The sequence below is a fragment of the Myotis myotis genome, unplaced genomic scaffold (genome assembly GCF_014108235.1).
Source record: "Myotis myotis isolate mMyoMyo1 unplaced genomic scaffold, mMyoMyo1.p scaffold_m19_p_5, whole genome shotgun sequence".
Taxonomy (NCBI): Eukaryota; Metazoa; Chordata; class Mammalia; order Chiroptera; family Vespertilionidae; genus Myotis; species Myotis myotis.
This window is the reverse complement of record NW_023416357.1, coordinates 82,990,196-83,011,537: the sequence shown is the minus strand read 5'-3', so window position 1 is coordinate 83,011,537 and position 21,342 is coordinate 82,990,196. Positions and strand designations below refer to the sequence as shown.

Sequence of the window (21,342 nt, the reverse complement as noted above, 5' to 3'; positions counted from 1 at the left end):
TAGCACCATACCAATATCCAGGTCTCAACCACACTCTCATCCAGCAGTAAACTCTGGGGTGAGCAAGGCTGGGCTCAAGTTGTCCTTCAGTAGAACCTTTGCTTGGACAAGGTCTTGGGGTTACTTCCCGCCAAACCCTCTTCCCATCCGCTCCACGCGCGCATCTCCGGGCGTGGCTGAGCGCGGCGCCTTTAAGAAGGGGGCGGAGCACAAGTGGAAAGACAAAGCCCCTGGTCGCGCGCTCCCCTTCCCCCCTCCAGCGCACCACACGGACAGTGATGCCCGGATGTCGGTGTCGCCGTCAGTGTCACAGATGGCGTAGTGTCTGTATGTGTTAGAAGGCTTCTCTTGTCTCACCTCCTTGAATTTCCGACTTTTCGGTTCTCCGCTACCTCCCACTTTCAACTCCACTGCTGGAGGCCTGCACGCCAGTCACCGGTGCTTACATAACGTGACCTTTCACCTCTTCATACTGCCCTCTAGTGCGTTGCAACCCAACTACGCAGTCGGGGAAGGGGGCTGGATCCAAGCGCAGAGCGGCAGTTCCTCTCAGCCAATAGGCTGTGAGCGCTGGCTAGCTCTCCGCCTATTGGAGCATTCGCCACCGGCGCCACAGGAGAGCAAGTTAGTGTGTGTCTTGGCCGGGCGGGGGGTGGGGAGGAGGGGAATCTCCCGCCATTTTTCAATAATTTCCTCCTGTGCAGCTGTGGAGTCGTGACTGCCGAACGCGGGGACCAGGAGCGAAGGTTGGCTGGAGGCTGCCAGCCTGCGCCGCGGTGTGCGTGGGAATTCTGCGTCCTTGCGTCCCGTTCCTTGGCCCTCGCGCGGCCGCGCCACCAGCGAGGGAGCTGATTTCTCGCCGCCCTCTCACCCCTCCCCTCCCCCACACTGCTCCCGGGAGCCTGGCTCGCTCCGGGCCGCGGGGCCTAGTGTTGCGCCGCGGGCTCGCGGAGCAGCCGCTGTCTCCGCCGCTGCTGCTGCTGCCGCCGCCGCGATGGCGCCGCTGCTGGGCCGCAAGCCCTTCCCGCTGGTGAAGCCGCTTCCCGGCGAAGAGCCGCTCTTCACTATCGCGCACACTCAGGAGGCCTTCCGCACCCGGGAGTATCCTTTTCCAGCCGCGCCAGCCTGGCCGCTCGCGGGGTGGGCCGGGGGCTCGTCGGACCGGGGGCCACGCAGCCCCGCGCGGGGGGGCAGCTGTCAGCGTGCCGATGCCCGCGGGCCTACACCGTGAGTCCGAGCCCGCGGCTCTGGGCGGGGAAGCGGGCGGCGGGGGTGAGGACCGGCGCCGTACCGGGCGCTACAGAGCCCCGCGCCCTCCATCCATTCCCCGGCACCGCACTTTGTCCCCGGGCCTCGCCGTCGAGGAGCGACCCCCACCACCACACCCCCTGGGGTTGGCTTTAGAGTAGACCCGTGTACCACAGAGAGCGGGGTTTCCTTTTTTTTTTTTTTTTAAATTAAACCTTCAAGTGAAGTTTTTAAAATGGTACCCATGTGGCCTCGTGATCTGGCTCGTCCAAGTCGACTGCGTTTTACCCCATCTCTGCGGGGGCGCGTGTGTTTTTCTCCTGGTGGACTTGAGGTGACAGAGCCGTGAGGCACGAAACCAAGGATAAAGTTCCACACTCGGAGGGGAAGGAAGGAGAGTTACTTTGGAGGAGCTGATGTCTTTCCCTATCCGTGCACAGGTTTGGAATTTTGACGACTTAGGAGATCGGTGATTGTTTTTAAGTAAAATTAAAAAATAGATACCAAGACATAGAGTTTTTATGTTGTAACTTAAGATCACGAGGCTGATGTTTTATATACGAAGCATCATCTCTAATCATTGTTTCCTTGAACAGGCTTAGTTTTTTGGTTAAAAGTTGTACAACTTCTATTATTATTTTTTAATGGATGCCAGTTGAGTCCTTTCGACGCTTATGTGTAAAAAAAAAAAAAAAATCTTTGAATCAACCTTTCTTTAATGTACAGAAAGCTTCAAGAAGGCTAATGTATTTAGTTTTGTCCGCCCTTTCCCTGTGGTAGGACTTGATTTCTTGTAGTTTCTGCTTGCTTTTGTACAGAGGAGGAAGTGCCCAGGTGAGGGATATAATTTGATTTCATTTCTTTTTGTTCACTTCTTTAATGTACTTTAAAAAAAATCTTCACCCGAGGATATGTTTTAATTGATTTGAGAGAGGGAGAGAGAGAGAAACATTGCCTCCTGTATGTGCCGGTAGGTACTAGGGATCAACTGCAGCCTAGGCATGTGCCTTGACCTGGATCGGAACCCCGACACCTTTTGGTGTACCAGAGGAACGCTCCAACTAACTGAGCCGCCCGGCCAGGGCTAATGTAAGAATTTACAGGATAATTTCATTCGTGTTTGATTGCAGTTTGTGACTATTGGGTGTTTACATATAAAAAGAAACCTGGAAAGTGAGTCCATGCTGTAGGAAGGCTCTTGAAATATAATTATAGCATCTTAGAGCTGAATGAGTCTTGGAAATGTTTAGGTTCTTCTGCCTGCTTTGCCAGGTGGTCCCAGAGAATTGAGATTGACACACACTGTAAATGATGAGAGTCAGGAGTAGAATCCAGTGCTTTTCCTACCTCATCCCTGTACCTAAGTTAAAACCATGGAATGATACTCCTTTTTAATGATGTTAGTCCACTTTTGTGTCAGTTTGTGGTATAAGATAAGGTCCATGCCCTGACCGGTTTGGCTCAGTGGATAGAGAGTCAGCCTGCGGACTGGAGGATCCCAGGTTCGATTCTGGTCAAGGGCATGTACCTTGGTTGCAGGCACATCCCCAGTAGGGGGTGTGCAAGAGGCACCTGATCGATGTTTCTCTCTCATCGATGTTTCTAACTCTCTATCCCTCTCCCTTCCTCTGTGTAAAAAATCAATAAAATATATTAAAAAAAAAAGGATAAGGTCCATTTAAGGGAGGGGTGGGGATCCTAATCTGGTTCTTTTTATTGTCCTGTTAAGACTTTCAGATTGTTTTGGAGAAGTACTGAGTTCTACTAAATGTAATATTCTTCTAAGGTTGCCCTACTTTTAAAAAAAACAACATACCAAACATTGATAGAGTGAAAAATTACTTGTGGGAATCTGCCATATCCTTTTCAAATGCCATCTTTTGAGCAGTTGATTCCTCACACTAATATTATCAGCTGTTAATTTTTCAGGTATGATTCTAAAGGAGTATAAGAAACATGATAGATAGAGAAGAGACAAATTCTAAGTCCTTTAAGTACTGAGCCATGTAAAGTGGCTGTGACTAGCTAATTTAGAACTGGCAGCACAGGCTTTTTCATATAATTTACTAAAATCTTTGACATATAATGATAAATATGAAGTGTTCCTTTTAAAAACTGAAGGTTGAAACTTAATGGTATGTGTTTAATAAAAAATTCCTGTACCAGTATTTGTAGAACCCTTTTAACAAAGGAATTCATAAATTGTGTTACATATTGGGGGTATATTGCTCACTTGGGAGTGTCTACAGTGGAAACACTTTAGGAGGGTTTTTAAACTACTGTATTTTGTGTTCAGCAGGTTGGCATATTTCTTTATTAGGCTATTAGGGATTTCTTAGAGGAGAACAAGTATGTGGTTGGGTTTCAGCTGCATTTGAGATACTCTAATTTCCAGTTCTTAATTATGTTTATAATTATGTTTTTAATAGGATTTGAGTAGTTTTCTTCTAAGTACTACCTTTTGATTGCACGTATATTTTATAACAAATTTATATGATTTATTGACTTAAAGCTGTGAGTGTTGGTATGTTCTTAAAAGCATTATTATACATCTTAATTAAATTTACAGTGGTAGTTGTGAATGATGCACACATTTAATGACTGGGTGTTCTGTATTGATGATTATGTTTTTTTTACTGTGTCTTTGAATCTGTGCTACATAACTCCCTACTGAAGTACTTCAGGCAGGACAGTAGTTGGGAAAATCTTAGTTGGGAAAATTCACTTTATCAGAATACTTTTAGTTAATTTACTTACTGATTTTAAAGAGAGACAGAGGGAGAGAGACATTGATTTGTTGCTCCACCCATTCACACACTCATTGCTTGATTAGAAAAAATGTATTTTTTTATTGATTTCAGAGAGGAAGGGAGAGGGAGAGAGAGAAACATCAATGATGAGAGAGAATCATTGACCGGCTGCCTCCTACATGCCTCCTACTGGGGATCAAGCCTGCAATCTGGGCGTGTGTCCTGACTTGGAATTGAACGCTCAACCACTGAGCCACATCAGCTGGGTTGATTCTTTTTCTTTTTAATTTTCTATTTTTTATTGAATTTACTTGGGTTATATTCGTTAATAAAATTATATAGATTTAAGGTGTGCAATTCTATAATACATCATTTCTGTATTGTATTGTGTGTTTATCACCCAAGTCATGTCTTTTGCCATCACCATTTCATTTGATTCTTGTATGCGCCCTGACTGGGGATGGAACCAGTAATCTTGGCTTATGGGGACGATGCTTTACAAACTCAACTACCCGGCCAGGATCTATCAGAATCAATTCTTGATGTGATTATTTGACAGTAGTGTGTTACATTGACTGTATTTAAGTCAAGGTGGGTTTTAAGGAGGAACTGAACCTACAAGCAGCCTGTCGTAGGTTAATAGTTTTGTTGTATTGCTTTAACTATCTTAGTTTCTAAAGCCTAGAAACAACTGGGTTATTCATTTTTTGCTGCATCAATATATGAGAACTTTTAGCTGATGTAATGAGGGAGGGCTATTAGAATATGGCCAGAATAACTTGCTTGCCTGGAAAACCATGACTAGAGCATGTTGCGTTTTTTGTTTGTTTGTTTGTTTGTTTTTTAGAGAGAGGAAGGGAGAGCGGGAGAGAAGGCTAGAAATATCTATGATGGGAGAGAATCCTCCTGCACGCCCCCTACTGAGGATTGAGCCTGCAACCTGGACAGGTGCCCTGATTGGGAATCAAACCAGTGACCTCCTGGTTTACAAGTCAACTCTCAATCACTGAGCTATACAAATGGGGCTAGAGAGCATGTTTTAAGAGTTGAAGTTGCAAGACAGGCTCTCATTGGACAGTGGAATACTGAGCTCTTATGTTAACTTCTATAATTTAATTTCTTTAAAGTAACAAGCTATACCACATTAGAGTGATTTATTTTATTAGAGGAAGGGAGGGAGGGAGAGAGAGACAGAGACAGAGACATTTATGGGTTGCATCCTGGCTAGGGATCCTAAAAACCTGGGTATGTGCCCTGATTGGGAATCGAACCTACCACCTTTTGGTGTATGGGACAGTGCTCCAACCAACTGAGACACACTGCCCAGGGCTAGAGTTACTATTTTTATTTTTCAGTTTTCTATTGACTTTGATTTTTTACATATATTTGTTTTATTGATTTCAAGAGGGAAAGGGAGAAAAAGATAGAAACATTAATGATGAGAATCATTGATAAGCTGCCTACTGCATGCTCCACACCAGGGATCAAGCCAGCAACCCGGGCATGTGCCCCGACTGGGAATCGAACCCTGACCTCCTGGTTCATAGGTCAACGTTCAACCACTGAGCCATGCCAGCCGGGCATTCTATTGACTTTTAGAAAAGGTGGAAGGGGGGAGGGAGAGAGAGAGGGAGACATCAATGTGAGAGAGAGACATCTGTTGGTTGCCTCCCACACTGGTGGGTCCGGGGATCGAGCCTGTGACCCTTTGGTGCTTGGACAGACACTCTACACTCTCACCACTGAGCAACTCTGGCTAGAGTTATTTTTAACATAATGACAAACTTAGTCCAAAGAGAAAAAAATAGGATAAAAAGCAAATCTTGACTTGGTACTTTGTCATCTCACTTAGAACTCTTAGGGTTATAGTTGTGCTTATTTAACCTCCATACTTTTCTGGGCCATTTCCTTTCAGGCTAGCAAATCCTTCCTTCCTTTCTTCCTTCACTCATTCCCTCACTCACTCACTCAATTTATTTATTTGTTTATTTATTTGTTTGTTTTAATCCTCACCTGAGGATATTTTTCCCATTGATTCCTAGAGAGAGTGGAAGGTGGGGGAGGGAGAGAAATATCATGAGAGAGACATGCCTTCCACAAGCGCCCTTGCCAGGGCTGGGGAACCTGTAACCAATGTATGTTCTCTTGACGAGGAATTGAACTCAAGACCCTTTGTGGGCTGAGGCTTTAACCACTAAGCCAAACTGGTCAGGGCTCAAGTACTTTATTGAGAGAAACGATTCTTACAAGGTGAAAGAACAAAGAAGCAGCATATTGTAGGGAGAGGTAGCCCTTGCACTCATGAAAAGGAGATGCATAATGAGATAGTCTAGGACTTGAAAATATCTTATCATTTATAGTTTATACAACCTTTGGAGAACTGCATTGACATTTTCTCTGCAATTATATGTGCAGCAGTAGCTGGAACATAAAAAACATCAATTGGCATTTGCTCTGAATGGTTATTTGAGAGTGAGTGACTTATTTTGGTAACCTAAAATCTGAAATAGGATTTAGAGGCAGCTGTCTCAATATCCTTCTAGTCAGCCTTTTCTCCTTTCATTTTCATTTTTTCCTCTTGCTTTCTTTGAACATTAGTCAGAATAGTAACCAGAACAAAATTATATAAATTTAAAAATACCCATTGTTAAGGCGTGTTGTAGGTATTTCAGTTTTAGCCTTTTAAAAAAAAATTGATTTTAGAGCCCGGCTGGTATGGCTCACTGGTTGAGTGTTGACCCATGAACCAGGAAGCTCCAGTTTGATAACCTGTCAGAGAACATGACCAGATTTCAGGCATGATCCCCAGCAGGAGGTGTGCAGGAGGTAGCCGATCAGTGATTCTCATCATTGATGTTTCTATCTCCCTTCCTCGCTCTGAAATCAATAAGAATATATGTTTAAAAAAATGAGTTAGAGAAAGGGGAAGGACGAGAGAGAAACATCGATTTGTTCCACTTATTTCTGCATTCACTGGTTGATTTTTGTATGTGCCCTGACCATTGAACCCACAACTTTTGGGTATTGGGACAATATTTGAACCAACTTAGTTTTTAAAGTAATCAGAAGAAATGGGTTTAAAAACAAGCAAGATTGAGAAAAAAGGAAGTTAGGGTGAGAAGCACACACAGAGCACCAGAAAAGAGGATTACCAGTGTAGCCAATTAAAATATTTTGCCTGGGTGAGAAATGAAGATCAGAGGCTGGATTTGTTAATGGCTCTGTTTGCTATTGGCAAGGACTGACGAGAAATGTGTAAGTGGCTGCAGTTGGGGACTGAAGAAATGAGGATGATTCCCTCATTTCTGATTAGGGCACTAGGGCCATTCAGTGAGACTGGAATTATCTGTTAAAGTAGCAAGTTGAGGAGGATGAGGTGGGGTAATAAGAATTTAGTTTAGAAACAGTTGGGTTTGAGGCATTATGAGGTATCTAGGTGGTACTGCTATGTTGTTGACTATATAGGTCTTGATCAGGAGGGCCATTTGTATATTTATAACATTCACGGACCATACAAAATTATCAACTTAAAAATTAACTTGTTATATTTGGTCAAACTTTTTTTTTTTTTTTGCATATACAAAGCTGTTGGTTTATTCAGCCACAGAGTTGGGGAAAGGCTCCCAGTGGCTCAGGTCAGGGTCTCTCCTTTAAGTCCTGGCTACCCAAGAAGAGAAGGGGTCCTCATGTAGGCAAGTGGATTTTTTTAGCGTGGTCTCAACTGGCCGTGATACTGTGAAGAAACACTTGTGTCCTCTGTTTTGTTGTCAGGGATATTATATCTAACTAGTAGCCCTGCGCATGAATCTGTGCGCCAGTAGCTCGCTGCTGCCCTCCTGTAGCTCTCCGCCCCCTGTCCCCCCTCCCCCCATAGCTTGCTACTCTGCCCCCTCCTGTAGCTCTCTGCTGCCCACTTGTAGCTCGCTGCCCCACCCTCCTGCTGATCCGTGATCCGGTTGTTATTAGGTCGGTTGTCATGCTACAAGGCTTAACGACCATTTGCATATTACATCTTTATTATATAGGATATTATATAGGATTGGTAATGAAAAGAAGCTCAGTGGTTGGCTTCATAGTCTTCTGGTGCAGCAAATTTTGTGCAGGGGATGGTGGGATGAGTTGCCAAGGACATCTGGTGTACATGGATCCAGCGTTTTCCATAAGTGGTGCAAATGCTCTTGGAAACTGGTGACTTAGCTATTGGACTATCTGGAAAGGTAGCCTTAACCTGTAAATGAGAAGACCAAGGAGAATCTTTTTTTTTTTTCGCCTCATGCCCTGCCGCACAACCAGCGGCCACCACTGCTCACTTTCTCTATCGGGTACTACTTCCCAAATATTTTTTGTTTTTAATCCTCACCCAAGGATATTTTTCCATTGATTTTTTTTTATTTTGAGAGAGTGGAAGAGAGGGGGAAAGACAGAAATATTAAGAAACATGAACCCCGACCAGGGCCTGGGTCAGGGAGGAACCTGCATCCGAGGTATGTGCCTTTGACTGGAATTGAACCCAGGACCCTTCAGTCCGCAGGTCAACACTGTCCACTGAGCCCAACCGGCTAGGGCAGTGATGGCGAACCTATGACACACATGTCAGAGGTGACACGCAAACTCATTTTTTTGGTTCATTTTTCTTTGTTAAATGGCATTTAAATATATAAAGTAAATATCAAAAATATACATCTTTGTTTTACTATGGTTGCAAATATCAAAAAAATTTCTATACGTGACATGGCACCAGAGTTAAGTTAGGGTTTTTCAAAATGCTGACATGCTGAGCTCAAAAGATTTGCCATCACTGGGCTAGGGCTTTGATCATACATTTAATTAACTCAACCCTAATGCCTTGGTAGGGTCAGACCTAATGATTTTGTGGGTGGGCCTTACATGACCCCGGGCCACATGTTCCCCACCTCTGGTCTAGATCAAGAAGACTGGACTGGGCACATTATTCCTACTTTTAAAAATAACTAATAAAAGAAAATGTTCTCTTTTTTTTTTTTTAATCCTCATCCGAGGACATGCTTATTGATTTTAGAAGGGAAGGAAGAGTGAGAGACAGAGAGAGAGAAACATCAATGTGAGAGAAACATTGATCAGTTGTCTCCCTATATACCACACCCTGACTAGGAATCAAACCCACAAGTTTTTGGTGTATGGCAGTGATGGCGAACCTTTTGAGCTCGGCGTGTCAGCATTTTGAAAAACCCTAACTTAACTCTGGTGCCTTGTCACCGATAGAAATTTATTGATTTTTATACAGAGAAGAAGGGAGCGGGATAGAGAGCCAGAAACATCAATGACAGAGACCGATCAGCTGCCTCCTGCACGCCCCCCACTGGGGATGTGCTCGCAACCAAGGTACATGCTCTTGACCGGAATCGAACCTGGGACCCTTCAGTCCACAGGCTGATGCTCTATCCACTGAGCCAAACCGGTTTGGCAAGACTTATATTTTTGATATGTATTTTATATATTTAAGTGCCATTTAACAAAGAAAAATCAACCAAAAAAATGAGTTTGCGTGTCACAGGTTCACCATCACTGGTGTATGGGATGATGCTCCAACCACCTGAACCACACCAGCTAGGACAATGTTCTCTCTTTAGGATATATTTGTTAATATCATTTACATTCTCCCTGATTTCTCAGTGAATTTCTTCAGTGTTGCTAAGTAACTATTAAACTGCTAAACATTTTGTTTGTTTAAATAAATTCACTTACTGATTGTCTTTATTTTACCTCCACTCCTCAAGTGCAGACAGGCAAACAAAAATAAAACGTCCATCTTGTTAGTTATGATATAAAAATACCATTATAGTTATGATAACAGAGGCCATGCTATTGCCTTTTTTTTCCTTTACTGTAGTTCACCCTATCCGTAGGGGATTAGTTCCAAACCCCCCCCCCCCAATACTGTATTTGAAAAAGTACCGAAATATTGAAACAGTACTGAACCCTATATATATCATGCTTTTTTTGTGTATATATATATCTTGATAAAGTCTAAGGCTTCTTTTTGGCATATCTGATTTGCCAGTAACATTATTGTTGGTGCTTTGGGGCCATTAATAAGTAAAATTAAAGTTATTTGAACACAAGCACTGAGATAACCATAATGGTCCATTGGATAACAGCTGGCTACTAAGTGACTATCACTCAGGTAGCGTATACAGCCTGAATACGCTGGGCAAAAGGGATGGTTCATAGAATGGGATGGCACAAGATTTAAAACATAAATTATTTATTTCTGGAATTTTCCACTTAATATTTTTGAACTGGGTTTGACTGGGTAACTGAAATGAGAGCAAAACAGCTAAAGGGGACTATAAGTTTTTATACATTTTCAGTGGTTGTCTTTATATGACTATACTAGAGGCTCAGTGCATGCAATTCAGCACAGGGGTTGAGGGGGTGTCCTTCAGCCCGGCCTGCATCCTCTCGCAATCCGGGACCCCTTGGGGGATGTTGGGCCTAAACTGGCAGTCCGACATCCCCTGCAATCCAGGACACTGCATGTGCCAATGAACATACTTTTCATACAGGTGAAAGGCATCTTGCTGTTATATGGGTAACTACATTTTTTTTGCTCTGATTATAAGAAGTAGTACATAACATGATCCTTCTGAGGCAGTAGTACCATTTCCCCCATCTTATGGGTGGAAAAACTGAAGTAGAGAGAAGTTAAGTAATTGGCTGTGTTACACAGTTATAAGGGTCAGAATCAGGGCTAACCACAAAATGCAACCCAGAGTCCATGCATGTCATTGAGTCATCCTGTTTTTTCAGTGTTGGAGTAGCCTTGCCAGGTTTTAATTTTTAAACCTAAGAGACTATTCCCAATATATAGGGTAGGATCCCTAGGCCTGGCCAGCGATCAGGGCCATCTGTGGGGCGACCACTGGGTGGGGAGATCAGGGTGCCCCACTGGCACCCACCTTGGCTGGCGGCCTGGCACCGCCCCGCATTGAGGGTCTGCCCCTGGTGGTCAGTGCACGTTACAGCGAGCAGTCCTTCCACTGTTTGGTCAATTTGCATATTAGGGTTTTATTATATACTAGAGGCCTGGTGCACAAAAATTTGTGCACTTGGGGGGGGTGAAGGGGGGTCCCTCAGCCCGGCCTGTGCCCTCTCGCAGTCTGGGACCCCTTGGGAGATAACGACCTGCTGGCTTAGGCCTGCTCCCGGGTGGCAGAGGGCAGGCCCAATCCCTAGGTGCAGCGTCTGGTCGGGCTCAGAGCAGGGCCGATTGGGAAGTTGGGGCGCTGCCCCCTGTCATGCACAGAGCAGGGCGGATTGGGAGGTTGTGATGCCACCTTCAGTCACGCTCAGGGTAGGGCCGATTGGGGGGTTGGGGCACCACCCCCTGTCACACTCAAGGCAGAGTCGATGGGGAGGTTGTGGCACCACCCCGTCACGCACAGAGCAGGGCCAATCAGGGGGGTTGGGGCTCCATACCCTGTCACGCACAGAGCAGGGTCAATCAGGGGGTTGGGGAGCTCCCCCCGTCACTCACAGAGTAGGGCCGATAGGGGAGTTGGGGCACCGCCCCCTGTCACACACACAGCAGGGCAGATCAGGGGCTTGGGGTGCCGCCCTCTATCACCCACAGGGCAGGGCCGATGGGGAGGTTATGGCTCTACCCCGTCACACACAGAGCAGGGCCCGTGAGGGGGGTGTTGGGGCGCCACATCCTGTCACACACAGAGCAGGGTTGATCAGGGGGTTGGGGCGCCTTCCCCTGTCACGAACAGAGCAGGGCCGATAGGGAGGTTGTGGCCCCGCCCCCTGTCACACACAAAGCCGCAGGGCGATCAGGGGGTTTGGGTGCTGCCCCCTGTCACGCTGATCCTGGTGTCAGGAGGCCTCGTGGCTCTGCTGATCCTGGTGCTGGGAGGCATATTACCCTTTTACTATATAGGATAGAGGCCTGGTGCATGGGTGGGGGCCAGCTGGTTTGCCCTGAAGGGTGTCCTGGATCAGGGTGGGGGTCCCCACTGGGGTGCCTCGCCAGCCTGGATGAGGGGATGATGGCTGTTTGCAGCTGGTCACACACCCTTCAGGGTGGGGTCGCCACTGGGGTGCCTGGCCAGTCTGGGTGAGGGGCTGAGGGCCGTTTTCAGGCTGGCGGGTGACTGAAGCTCCCAACTGCTCCTTTTTTTCTTTTTCTTTTTATTCTGGGCCAGCTTTAGCTCTGACTCCAGCTCTGAGGCCTCTGCTGCTGAAAGCAGGTATCTGGTTTGTTTGTGTTCTGTAATCGAAACACTGTATCAACTCCAGCTCTGAGATCCCGGGGGGGGGGGGGGGGGGCTGAAAGCAGGTTTCTGGGGTTTTGTTTAGCTTCTATATTTGTAACTTTGTTTCAGACTGCAAGCTCAGAGGCCGGCAAGGCAGGCGCGGAACATTGGTTTCCTCCGTCACTGAAGCAAGCAAGCCTCCTGTTAGTTTCAAACTGCCTGGCTGCTGGCCGCCATCTTGGCTGGCAGTTAATTTGCATATCACCCTGATTAGCCAATGGGAAGGGTAGCAGTCGTACACTAATTACCATGTTTCTCTTTTATTAGATAGGAAGATTGAAGTCTGACTCCTGGTTTTTAATGTTACTGTATTTTGTTTAATCCTTTAAGTATTAGCATCATCCCCAGTGAGGGAAATAGATTTGTTGCTTCATTTTTGTCAGATGGTTAAAACTACTATTTTGGATTCTCTGTTGTTTTGTCCCTGTTGATTGCCTTGTTATTGATCATAACCCTAGAAAACCAAGAATATTCATATAAATATATTAATATATTTTTTTATTGATTTTTTTACAGAGAGGAAGGGAGAGGGATAGAGAGTTAGAAACATCGATGAGAGAGAAACATCTATCGGCTGCCTCCTGCACACTCCTTACTGGGTATGTGCCCACAACCAAGGTACATGCCCTTGACCGGAATCGAACCTGGGACTCTTGAGTCCTCAGGCCAACACTTTATCCACTTAGCCAAACCGGTTAGGGCAAGAATCTTCATATATTAAAAAGGAAATTATTTGTTTAGTTGTGAGTTACTATCACAGAGGGAGCTTTTTAATAACTTTTATTTCAACTGCTATAAAATAAAGTAACTTGTAAAGTACTAGGTGTACCAGTTAATAATGCGGATTTTTTTCAGTAGATGGAGTTACACATATGTTGATATGCATGCTATTTTGTATTGACAGCAAACTTCAAAACTTCATATGTCAAATTTGCTGAAGGTATAATCATAGAGCTTAAAATTGTCAAATTTTGTGCCAAAAAAAAGAGCATTTGCGGGAAGTTTTAATTCATTATTTTGAAGAAAAAGTTATCGTATACTTCAGGGAGCTTATGGTGAACATGCTCCATCTCAAGATATTTGTGAACGCTGGTTTAAACACTTTAAAAGTGATGGAAGTGATGATTTTGATGTGAAAGACAAAGAATATCTGGGTCAACCAAAAAAGTTTGAAGACCAGCAATTACAAGCATTATTGGATGAAGATGCATGTCAAACTCAAAAACAACTTGCAGAAAGATTAAACATTGCTCAGCAAATAATTTCTGATCGTTTACAAGCAATGGGGAAGATTTTAAAGGAGGGAAAATGGGTGCCACATAAACTGAATGACAGACAAATGGAAAACCAAAAAGTCACAGTAAAATGTTGCTTCAACAGCATGAAAAAAAGTCTTTTTTGCATCGAATTGTGACTGGCAATGAAAAGTGGATTCATTTTGAGAATCCCAAACGCAGAAAATCATGGGTTGATCCAGGTCAACCATCAACATCGACTGCAAGGCCAAATCGCTTTGGAAAGAAGACAATGCCCTGCGTTTGGTGGGATCAGGAAGGTGTGGTGTATTATGAGCTTCTAAAACCAGGTGAAACCATTAATACTGATCACTACTGACAACAAATAATCAATTTGAACCACGCTTTGATTGTGAAATGACCAGAATGTGCCAGAAGACACAGCAAAGTAATTTTGCTTCATGATAATGCACCATCACATACTTTAAAACCAGTTAAAGACACGTTAAAAGATCTTGCCTGGAAAGTATTAACCCACCCACCGTATTCACCAGATCTTGCTCCTTCAGATTACCACTTGTTCCAATTGATGGCACACTTTCTGAGCAGTACTTCAAAACGTACGAAGAAGTGGAAAATTGGGTCTCTGAATGGTTTGCCTCAAAACAAGAAAAGCTCTATTGGGACGGTATCTGCAAATTACCTGAAAGATGGGGGAAATGTGTAGCTAGCGATGGACATTACTTTGAATAAAGCACTTTTGATGTTTATCTTGAAATTATGTGTTTATTTGATTACAAAATCCGCCATTATTAAACAGTACACCTAGTACAGAGATTGGCAGAGAATTCTCTAGTTGCGTCAGTTTATTTGCTAGCCTAGCATCTCTTGCTATGCATAAAAGTAAATTAGCTACTTTTTGAATTTGAACATAGCTGGCCGATAGTGAATTCCTGTTGGGATGTTGTAGAATGTTATATACATGGCACTAAACTGTGATGTGCTTTTCATCTCATAAAGACTGAACAGTGACTGCTAAGTGACTGGTGAATGTATTGTTATTGTAGATAACATAAAGACTTGATAGATATTATATCAAAATTATTTTCAGGATTTTTATGGAATTTTTTTTTAAAATATATTTTATTGATTTTTTTTTACAGAGAGGAAGGGAGAGGGATAGTTAGAAACATCGATGAGAGAGAAACATCGATCAGCTGCCTCTTGCACACCCCCTCCTGGGGATGTGCCCGCAACCAAGGTACATGCCCTTGACCAGAATTGAACCTGGGACCCTTCAGTCCGCAGGCTGACTCTCTATCCACTGAGCCAAACCGGTTAGGGCAGGATTTTTATGGAATTTTTAAAACCCTAAGATACAATAGGTGTTCCTAAGGTACTAAAAACTTCCAATCTTTTAGTAAATGGATCATTAGATGCACAAGGTTATTCCAGACTGTCTGTGAGACTGATGTTGTCATCTCATCTTCCTGTGAAACTGATCCTTAAACTTGATGACCATTGAAATCTATATATCTATATCTGTATCTATGCCTAAGTGCCCGAATAACCGGTTGCTATGATGCGCACTGACCACCAGGGGGCAGACGCTCAATGTAGGAGCTGCCCCTCTGGTGGTCAGTGTGCTCCCACAGCCAACCTCCTGCGGCCCCTCCCCCTGGCCAGCCAACCTGTGGCTCCTCCCCCTAGCCAACCTCCCGCCCTCCTGATTGGCCCTGATCACTGACCAGGCCGAGGGACCCCTCTCGTGCACAAATTTGTGCACTGGGCCTCTAGTTGTGTAATAACTCCACAGACCTTAAATTCTTATTTCTTACGACTTTTTGTCTTATTTTACCCTTTTTTTTCTTACAATTCCCAAATCTTTATTTTCCTCTCAATAAATTGGAAATTTTGGTTTTTTGCCTTTATGTTTGTCTTACGCATTTTTAGTACTGTTTGAGTACTAAAATTGTGAATTGAAGAAATCACGTTTGTACTAAATTATTCATGTTTTATTTGCAAAGCGCGACAAACTATTCTGGCCATACTTCAGTCTTAATCGTCTTGTTTGGATTCACCAATTGAAAACTAACTTCAATTTTATCTTCTCAATATGTATATCATAGAAAGGATACTGTAGGTTTTTTTCTATATATAATTAAGTATTTTATGAATATGGATTAGTTGTCTCTGTTGCTTGAATATTGTTTTCCTGAGCCACTGCTAACAGAGAGTATGAAGCCCGCTTGGAGAGGTACAGTGAACGCATTTGGACATGTAAGAGTACCGGAAGTAGTCAGCTAACACACAAGGAGGCCTGGGAGGAGGAACAGGAAGTTGCTGAACTGTGAGTAATATAAACATTGCTTTTCTAGCACCATCTTCACATTATTAGGAAAGGGGGCATAGAAAGTAAAGCAGTATTTATATTAAAATTTATGGGGGGAAAAATTTATGGGGCATAAATTGGAATTTGTTACATTAGTATACTGTATTAGTGTCTAAGTGCCTTTGCTTAGTAGAATTTTGCTAGTAACAAAGTGTGTGGAATACATAGTTATGTATATACTTTAGGTAATTCACCAGGCTTTTGAATATTCTTGCTCTACTTTTATCCTGTAAATATTTTGAAAATGTGGTTCTAAACAATGGACACAAATATGATCTAGAAGTAATATGGAGGTAGCAAATAAGCAGAGTTTTTAAATTTTGTGGTCATTTGAAATTTAAGGTAGTATTTACAGCAGCTACCAAAAATAAACACAATTTAAATACCATTTATCTAAGTGGGGCAGTTGAATGAGGAGTCGGTTTTTTAAAAAATATATTCTTACTAGTTTTAGAGGGAGAGAGAAAAATATCAATCAGCTGCCTCCTACATGTCCCCTATCGGGGATCAATCCTGCAACCCTTGTAGTGCCCTGACCAGGAATTGAACATGCGCCCTTTTGTGACAGTCCTCAACCAACAGCCACACCGGCCAGGGCTGAATGAAGAGTCTTAAAATTCCTGTCTATATTCAAAGTGCCTACTTGTTTTGGTATTCTCTCAAAGAAAACACTCAGAATTGGGCATTAGGAACATGTAAAAAATAAATAGAAACTAGGGATGTAAATTACCCTTTTGGGAATTTGGAATAGAAATTTTTTCTGTGGACTTCTTACTGACTTTTCCTGATAACCCATAAGCAAAGAGCATATAATTCTGCTCTTTTGCTGGTGTAACAGAACACTGGGTGTAGTTGAGGTCTGGGTTCTGGTTATGGCTCCAGGACTAATTATTAGTCAAGTTTGTTAACCTGATGCCTGTTTCTTCTTAGCTTGGGTCACTTACATCGTTCTGTTTTAGATTAGTATTATTTATGTATATGCCCTTTTTAAAGTGTACTAGACCAGGTGTTGGCCACCCTTTTCAATAAACTGTCGGTTAGTATGGTCTTTGTCTTAGCTATTTAATTCTGAGGTTGTACAGTAAAAATAGCCATAGATAATAATACATAAGTGAATGGGAGTGACTGTGTTCAATGAGAGACACATCAGTTGGGTGTCTCCCGCATGCCTCAAGCCCGCAATCCAGGCATATGCCTGGCTGGGAATCGAACCCCGGGGACCGCTTGGTCCATGAGATAACCAAGCTCAATCCACTGAGCTACACCAGCCAGGCTCAAACTACTTTTTAAAAATATATATTTTATTGATTTTTTACAGAGAGGAAGGGAGAGGGATAGAGAGTCTGAAACATTGATCAGCTGCCTCCTGCACACTCCCCACTGATGATGTGCCCGCAACCAAGGTACATGCTCTTGACTGGAATCGAACCTGGGACCTTTCAGTCCGCAGGCCGACACTCTATCCACTGAGCCAAACCAGTCAGGGCCAAACTGCTTTTTTTTTTTTTAATATATTTTTTATTGATTTTTTACAGAGAGGAAGGGAGAGGGATAGAGAGTTAGAAACATCGATGAGAGAGAAACATCGATCAGCTGCCTCCCGCACACCTCCTACTGGGGATGTGCCTGCAACCCAGGCACATGCCCTTGACCGGAATCGAACCTGGGACCTTTCAGTCCGCAGGCCGACGCTCTATCCACTGACCCAAACCAGTTTCGGCCAAACTGCTTTTTAAAAGAGTTGAAACATAGGCTATCAGCAGTATATGAGTGTTACTTTGCACTATTTATTTTCCCATATTGGGTATGATCATTAAAATTCTTTTTTGTTAGATTAATAAGTGAAAAGTGGTACATCATGGTTTTACTTTGCAAGGACATTGGAGTTCAAATCATGGTTCCATCATAAATCAGGTTAACTTCCTGATTTATTTTCCTTATCTATAAAATGAAAATTCTAGAAAACTAAATGAATGAAAGCATATTATTGATTCAGACATAATAAAAATACAAGTGTTATGATATCCTAACTAAAAAGATGGGAAAAGGCTATAAATAAATAATGCACACCTTAAACAGGACGTCTACTGCAAAAAACAAATTAATGGAGAAATGACCAACCTTAGTAATGATGTGCCTATTATTTTCACTTTATGTATGAAAAAATTTACCTGGAAAGGTCAGTCTGACAAAGATATTTATAAGTTCTTTTTCCCGTGTACTACATAGTTTTTAATCTTTGTATTCCCCAGTGCCTTGTATATTTGCTAAAGAAATGTTTGCATTGACCGGAATTAAAGCTGTGGAAAGGTTTTTCTGCATTTTCTTGGTAATTAATAACATATTTGTTTAGTTTGAAGGAAGAGTTTCCTGCCTGGTATGAGAAACTTGTTCTGGAAATGGTTCACCATAACACAGCCTCCTTAGAGAAGTTAGTAGATACTGCTTGGTTGGAGATCATGACCAAATATGCTGTGGGAGAAGAGTGTGACTTTGAGGTAAGTTCCTATATTCTTTAAAAAAATATGAGATTTGATTCACTAACCATATATCAGGATTTGAGCATAGATTATCCAATGCATATCTGTGTGTATAAAATTGTGTTACATGAAGTCTCTACTTAGTATTAAATATAAAGGCCAAATTTTAGAATACTGGGCTAGCCATTTTACATGTCTTGCAGATTCTGCCCAGAAATGTTGAGGTAGTAAACAGGCTCAGATAATTAAATAGGTTTGTTTACATTGTTGTATGAATTACGAGTGATTTCAACTGTATGTAATGAAATATCTAACACTGGCTAGTACTTCTCAAACTTTAGCCTAAATAAAATCACTTATTCTTAAACTATTTAAAAATATTGAAGAGGCACTAGCCAGTTTTACTCAGTTGATAGAGTGTTGGCCTGCAGACAGATAGGTGCCTGGTTCCATTCCCAAGGGCACATGCCCAGGTTTCAGGTTCAATCCCCAGTAGGGAGTGTGCAGGAGGCAGCCAATCAATGATTCTCTCATCATTGATGTTTCTATCTCTCCCTCTCCTTTCCTCTCTGAAATCAATAAAAATATATTAAATAATATATATATTGAAGAGGAAGGAATGTTTCCAAACTCATTTTATGAAGCCAGCATTACCTTGATACCAAAACCAGATAAAGACATTACCAAAAAAAGGAAAACTTACGGGCCAATATTGTTGAGGAATATAGATACAAAAATTTTCAACAAAATATTAGCAAACTGGATTCAATAATTCATTAAAAGAATTATATACTATGACGAAATGGAATTTATCTCAGGGGTGCAAGGTTAGTTCAACATCCATAACTAAATCACTGTAATACATTTTATTAATAAAGTATAAAAACATGACCACCTCAGTAGATGGAGAAAAAAGCACTTGACAGAATTCAACATCCTTTTATGGGAAAAATTTCCTCGTGTGAAGTTTAACAAATGAAAAAGGAAATAGAATAGAGAGCCCAGAAATAAGTCCTTGCTTATTTTGTCAATTAAGCTACAATAAAGGAGGCAACGATAGACAGTGCAAAAAGATGAAATTGGACTACTTTCTTACACCATATATAAAAATAAACTCACCTGGCCATTATTGCTAAGTGCTTGAGCACCGAACCAAGGTCACCAGTCCCAGTCAGGGCACATGGCCGGGTTTCAGGCTCGATCCCCAATTGAGGGCGTGCAGAAAGCAGCTCTCAATGTTTCTCTCTCTTCCTTTCCATTCCTCTTTCTCTAAAAATCAATAAAAACATATTTAAAATCAAAACAAAAAAAATCTCAAAATAGATTAAAGATTTAAATGTTAGACCTGAACCCATAAAACAATGAAAACATAGGCAGTAAACTCTTTGACATTGCTCTTCGCAGTGTTTTAAAATTGATTTTGGAGATAGGGAAAGAAACATTAATTTGTTGTTCCACTTATTTATGCATTCATTGGTTGATTCCTGTATGTACCTTAACTAGGGATCATATTCATAACCCTGGTGCATCCTGATAATAATACAGTCAACTGAAGACTATCTTGCCAGGGCTGGATATATGTTTTCAAGAGAGGGAAACGAAACAAACAAACAAATGGGACTACATCAAACTAAAAAGAGTTTGCAAAGCAAAGGAAATCATTAACAAAATGAAAAGACAGCCTGTTTAATGGGAGAAGGTACTCGCAAATGATACATCCATAAGGGGTTAATATTAAAAATATATAAGGAACTCACACAATTTAACACCAAAAAACAAGCAATCCAATTAAAAAATGGGCAGAAGACTTTAACAGACATTTCTGTTAAAGGACATACAGCCCTAGCCTGTTTGGCTCAGTGGATAGAGTGTTGGCCTGCGGGCTGATGGGTCTCAGGTTCGATTCCAGTCAAGGGCATATACTTGGTTGCAGGCTCCTCCCCGACCTGGGCCCTGCTCAGGGCTCATGCAGGAGGCAACTAATCGATGTGTTTCTCTCACATTGATGTTTCTATCAGCCTTTCCCTCTCTCTTTCACTCTCTCTAAAAATAAATGGAAAAGTATCCTTGGATGAAGCTTAAAAGTAAATAAATAATAAAAGAATAAAATACGTTTAAAAACAAACACAAACAAGCACAGAAGGACCTACAGATGGCCAGCAGATATGAAAATATGCTCAATATCACTAATCATCAGGGAAATACAAATTAAAACAACAATGAGATATCGCCTCGCACCTGTCAGAGTGGCTGTCGTCAATCTTATATAATAAAAGGCTAATATGCAAATCGACAGGACCGCAGAATGACCGGTCACTATGACATGCACTGACCACCAGGGGGCAGATGCTCAACACAGGAGCTACCCCCTGGTGGTCAGTGTGCTTTCACAGGGAGGAGCACCGCTTAGCCAGAAGCTGGGCTCACAGCTGGTGAGTGCAGTGGCCATGGTGGGAGCATCTCCTGCCTCTGCAGCAGTGCTAAGGACCCCTCAGGGGATGTCTGTCGGCTTAGGCCCACTCCCCCTGGGGAGTGGGCTTCGGACATCCCCTGAGGGGTCCCGGACTGCAAAAAGAATGCAAGGGGTCCTGGACTGCCGGGCTTAGGAATTCCCCCCCCCCTCCCCCAAGTGCACGAATGTCATGCACCAGCCTCTAGTAAATCAATAAATAAGTGCTGGCAAGGATGTGGAGAAAAGGGAACCCTCATATATTATTTGGTGGGATTGGAAATCAGTGCAGCTACTATGGAAAACAGTATGGAGATTCCTTAAAAATTAGAAATAGAGTTGCCATATGATCCAGCAATTGTACTTTGGGGTGTTTATCTTAAGAAAACAAAACACTAAATGTATATGTACCCCTATGTTCGGTGCAGCATTATTAGTAATAGCTGAAAGCAACCTAGAGTAGATGAATGGGTAAAGATGGTCTAGTGAAT

At 42.7% G+C, this 21,342-nt stretch overlaps 1 protein-coding gene across 3 annotated transcripts in view; it reads left to right on the top strand.

Moving 5' to 3' along the window:
• The first annotated feature begins 664 nt into the window (after positions 1 to 664).
• BAZ1B (bromodomain adjacent to zinc finger domain 1B) overlaps positions 665 to 21,342 on the top strand; it is a 78,413-nt gene continuing 57,735 nt past the window's right edge. For 2 of the 3 annotated variants that reach the window (XM_036307951.1, XM_036307950.1), the window contains exons 1-3: positions 665 to 1,101; positions 15,764 to 15,880; positions 18,276 to 18,420. In XM_036307951.1, the coding sequence (XP_036163844.1) occupies positions 995 to 1,101; positions 15,764 to 15,880; positions 18,276 to 18,420 (369 nt within the window). In that variant the 5' untranslated portion in view covers positions 665 to 994. Of the gene's footprint in view, positions 1,102 to 10,668; positions 10,682 to 12,625; positions 12,631 to 15,763; positions 15,881 to 18,275; positions 18,421 to 21,342 lie in introns of those variants that run through there. The other variant, XM_036307952.1, reaches the window with a different exon arrangement.